We start from the raw sequence: 3,659 nt of genomic DNA, 5'->3' as shown, positions 1-3,659 counted from the left end.
AGCCAGACTCAAGATGGGCCTGCCAGCGCCCTGTGTTTTGATCGGAGGCTGTACCGGAATATGTGCACCCTGCCGACGGATGTGATATAAAAATACAGCCGGCTGCCAGCACAGCCAGCAAGCGCGCGGCAGCGTGTCCCCCCGTCCCTCAGCCCCCGCCCCCGGAGCCCGGCGCAGGATTCCAAGACTCCGGCTGCTTTTCCGAAATATTAACAATTCTGCCTGCTCCGAGTAATTTTTTTTTTTTTAATTCCGTACTGAGCTGTAATGGAATATTTTGGATTATTTTTTTCCTCCCTTTCCTACGAACTCGGCAACTGAATTTAAATACAAGAATTAACTGGGTCGGTGTTCAAGCCGACCTCCTCGCCCCCACTCAGGGTCGGCCTTCCCCGATCTTCTTGTGGATGTTTTTGTTTGTTTGTTTGGGGGTTTTGTTTTGTTTTGTTTTTGCCTGAAGTCTCCTGAACTCGAGGGGGGGCGCTTTGGGCAGGAAGGCAGCTGTGCCCAGCAGGAGGCCAGACCACAAGGTGTGCACAGGGCGGTGGAGCTGGGGTGCCCAGTGCACGAGCTCTGCGGGGCTGGACGCTTCTGGGTTCACGGTGCGCTCCGCCCCTCACACCTGTGATTCCGGGCGCAGTGGCCAACTCTGGGCGCGTTTCCTCAGCCACAGACGACAGACGGGGCCGACAACGAGCACCGTGCAGCAGACGTGCAGGCCAGAGAGCGGAACCACTGCGCGGATGAACCGGCTGCCGTGGAGGGACCTGCTGGACAAGCCCTGGACAGGTGGACAGAAGTCTGGGCCCCTACTCTGTACAGCAAAGAAATTCCTGGACCACGGTGGGAGCAGTTGGTGCTTGGGACACCCGGGAGATGCCAGCTTCCCCACTCCATCATTGCAGACAGCGAGACTCGGATAGGCCATTGCCTGCGGCAGAGCAGGGCGGGAGCCAGGCTCTGTTTATCCAACCGAAGAAGAAGTCTCTCCAGGCGGCAGTTAGGCCGGAGTGGGGAACATCTGCTGGCTGAATGGGGGCAGGGGCGCCGGCAGCCCCAGTGGCAGCCCTGGCAGGGGCAGTTCTGGGGCTTAGGGGAGGAGAGGGAGCGGGGCGAGCTGACATCCTTCCACGGGCCCCATTCCAGGCTGCGGGCGCCTGTCGTAACCTCGGCTCATCCCCAAGATCACTGGGGGTGTCTTTGCTCCGCTGCACTGAGACAGCCCCGCAGCTCGGAGGCCGCACCAGGTCAGCCGTGCCATGGCCAAGGAAAGGTCGCCCCTCAGGGCCCCGGCTCCGCTGGCAGATTGGACCAGAGATCGGCAGGCTCGGCAGCTTCCAGCAACGCCCCTCGCCTCACGGGAGGGGTGCCGACGCCCAGAGAGGGCAGAGGCTCATCCGAGCTAGCTCAGCAACCTCGTGGCAGAGCCAGGCCTCTGACGTGGACTACCCGTCCAGGCTTCGCCCCCCGTCCCTGAGCCCGGGCACAGCAGGTGTGAGGGTGCCCACGAGTTAGTGTCGACATGGTCTGAGAGAGCATACCCTTGGGGTGAGGCAGCTGGGCCACTGCAGAGGGCACGGTTCTCCAAGGGACAGTCCTGGCAAGGGGACCAGGAGAGGGGCCTGCTGTGGCTCCCGATTTGGGGCTTAGGGATGAAAGGCAGGACCCAGGCTGACCTCTCCCCAGGACAGAGCTGTGGCTACCCCAGGCCAAGGACAGATGAGTGGTGATCCAGGAGAGGGCTGGGTGGTAGGCAGGGGCTGGACGCAGGACGGGGGTAAATAAGAAAGGCCAAGGGGTCACGGAGGAACAGGAGGAAGGGATGGCCACCAGCAGGGGTCCCAGCGCGAGCCCTTCCGGCTCAAGCTCAGGCATGTGAGAGTGTTTCGGGGGAGGGGCCTCTGCCCCTTGCAATGCCTGGTCCCGCTCCTGCCTGTCCACCCCAGCTGCCCGGGCTGTGTGATCGGGGCTGGCAGAGTCTGGGGGGAGGCTACCCCAATACTCTAGTCTCCTCTTCTAGCCACCCCTCCTCAGGCCTCAGTGTGGGGAGAGCGGGGGTGGGGTGTGAGCAAGGCTGGGCTGCAGGCGGAAGCCACCACTCGGAGGCAGGGGGTGGGGAGGAGGGACGGGCAGCCTCCCAACACCCCCCAGCCCAGCAGGCTTCCCCCACCCCCATGGCTTTCCAGCCTCAATGTCCCAAACAGGTCTCCGGTCTGGAATAAGAGTCTGGGGACTTGCCTTGGCCTCATTCCTGCCCCAGACCTGCTTCTGGGTGGGCCTCACCCTGCCCGTGTCCTCCAAAGTGAGGAGACCACGGAGTACTCAGGGCAGGGCTGGCCCAAAGGTAGCGGGAATGTGAGAGGCCACTTCCCTCCACTGAGGAGGGGCTGTCAGGCCAGAGCAGGCACCGATGGGGACAGAGGGGTCAGGGATGGGGTGAAGGGAGGACAGTCAGTCTGGGGGGGGAGGGTCTTGATTTCTTCCACCTCTTAACCAGTCGCAGCACAAGAACTTTGAGTATGTACCTTAAACGTATGTAAAACTTCTAGCTTAAGAGGAAAAAAAAGACCTCCTCCTTACGCCAGAGGGGAGGTTGGAATCTGGGGACCTGGAATGTCCTCCTTTCTACCCTTGGGGGGTAGGCAGGGCGAGGGTCTGGGAGGGACCCTCACCCTGGGGCGGGGGAGGGGGGAATTAAGGACGGACGGCTGCACCCGACACAGATTACAAAGGTTTATTTAGAAAATAGTTTGGTTGTCTGAGCTGTCATTTTGGCAGACATTTAAATACTTTCGGTAACCAGAGCGACGGTGCCTTCCTCCTTTCCCCCACACAGCGCCCCCACTAGGTCCTGGGGAAGTCAGCCCTTGTTCAGAGGTGGATCCAGGGTGGCGATGTGCGTTCGCGGGGCTTCCTTCTTACCCGTTTGGGAGGTTGCAAACGCCTCTCTGGTCTAAGGCCCTGACCTCACTGCTACACCCGACGGGGCGCCAGGAGCTGGTGCAGGCCTGGAGCCCCAGAAGCAGCCCCTTGCTGAGACGGGAAGGCAGAGGGATCTTCCCTTTCTCCTCCCCTCTCCCCGGGGGGCCCATGGGTCTCTCAGTCCAAGCTCTGGCCCTGCACCCTGGAGGCCGGTCCATCCCTGGGTCTCTGGGGAATCTAACCCTGCTTTGCTCTGGCGGCCACGCCTGCCCACCGTCTCCGCCCGGAGCTGCCCAGGGTCTCCGCGCAGGCGGGGCGCGCAGGTCACTGCCTGAAGCCCCTTCTCCTCCGTCGGAAGAGGATGTGCTTGAAGGAGCGGCGGAAGTCCTGATTGAAGACGGTGTAGATGACCGGGTTGAGAGAGCTGTTGCAGTAGCCGATCCAGAAGAAGAACTTGAAGAGCGGGTCGGGCACCTGGCAGGCCTCGCGGCAGATGCCGTACAGGCTGTAGCTGAAGAAGAAGGGGAACCAGCAGAGTACGAACACGCCCATGACCACCGCCAGCACGAAGGTGAAGCGCTTCTCGCGCGCCTGGGCCACCTTGCGGCGGCACACGCTGCTGCGCGCCCGGCGCCGGCGCGACAGAAAGAACTCGACGGAGCGCGAGCTGGCGCGCGACAAGCGTCCACTGGGGCCCGGGGACCTCGCGGCGGCCAGCGTGCCTGACTCGGAGGGCC

The 3,659-nt window shown here is 62.4% G+C and overlaps 1 protein-coding gene across 1 annotated transcript in view; it reads right to left on the bottom strand.

Annotated features, from left to right (window-relative positions):
- Positions 1-2,719: 2,719 nt before the first annotated feature.
- The window catches only part of ADRA2C (adrenoceptor alpha 2C), a gene marked incomplete at its 5' end in the record, with an annotated part of 8,545 nt that continues 7,605 nt past the window's right edge, over positions 2,720-3,659 (bottom strand). Inside the window, one exon of the mRNA XM_011373809.2 lies at positions 2,720-3,644. Coding sequence (XP_011372111.1) covers positions 3,247-3,644 — 398 coding nt within the window. The remainder of the gene's footprint in view (positions 3,645-3,659) is intronic.

Source organism: Pteropus vampyrus, unplaced genomic scaffold (genome assembly GCF_000151845.1).
Source record: "Pteropus vampyrus isolate Shadow unplaced genomic scaffold, Pvam_2.0 Scaffold231, whole genome shotgun sequence".
Classification (NCBI taxonomy): domain Eukaryota; kingdom Metazoa; phylum Chordata; class Mammalia; order Chiroptera; family Pteropodidae; genus Pteropus; species Pteropus vampyrus.
The sequence above is the reverse complement of the archived record's forward strand: the minus strand, read 5'-3'. Positions and strand labels throughout refer to the sequence as shown.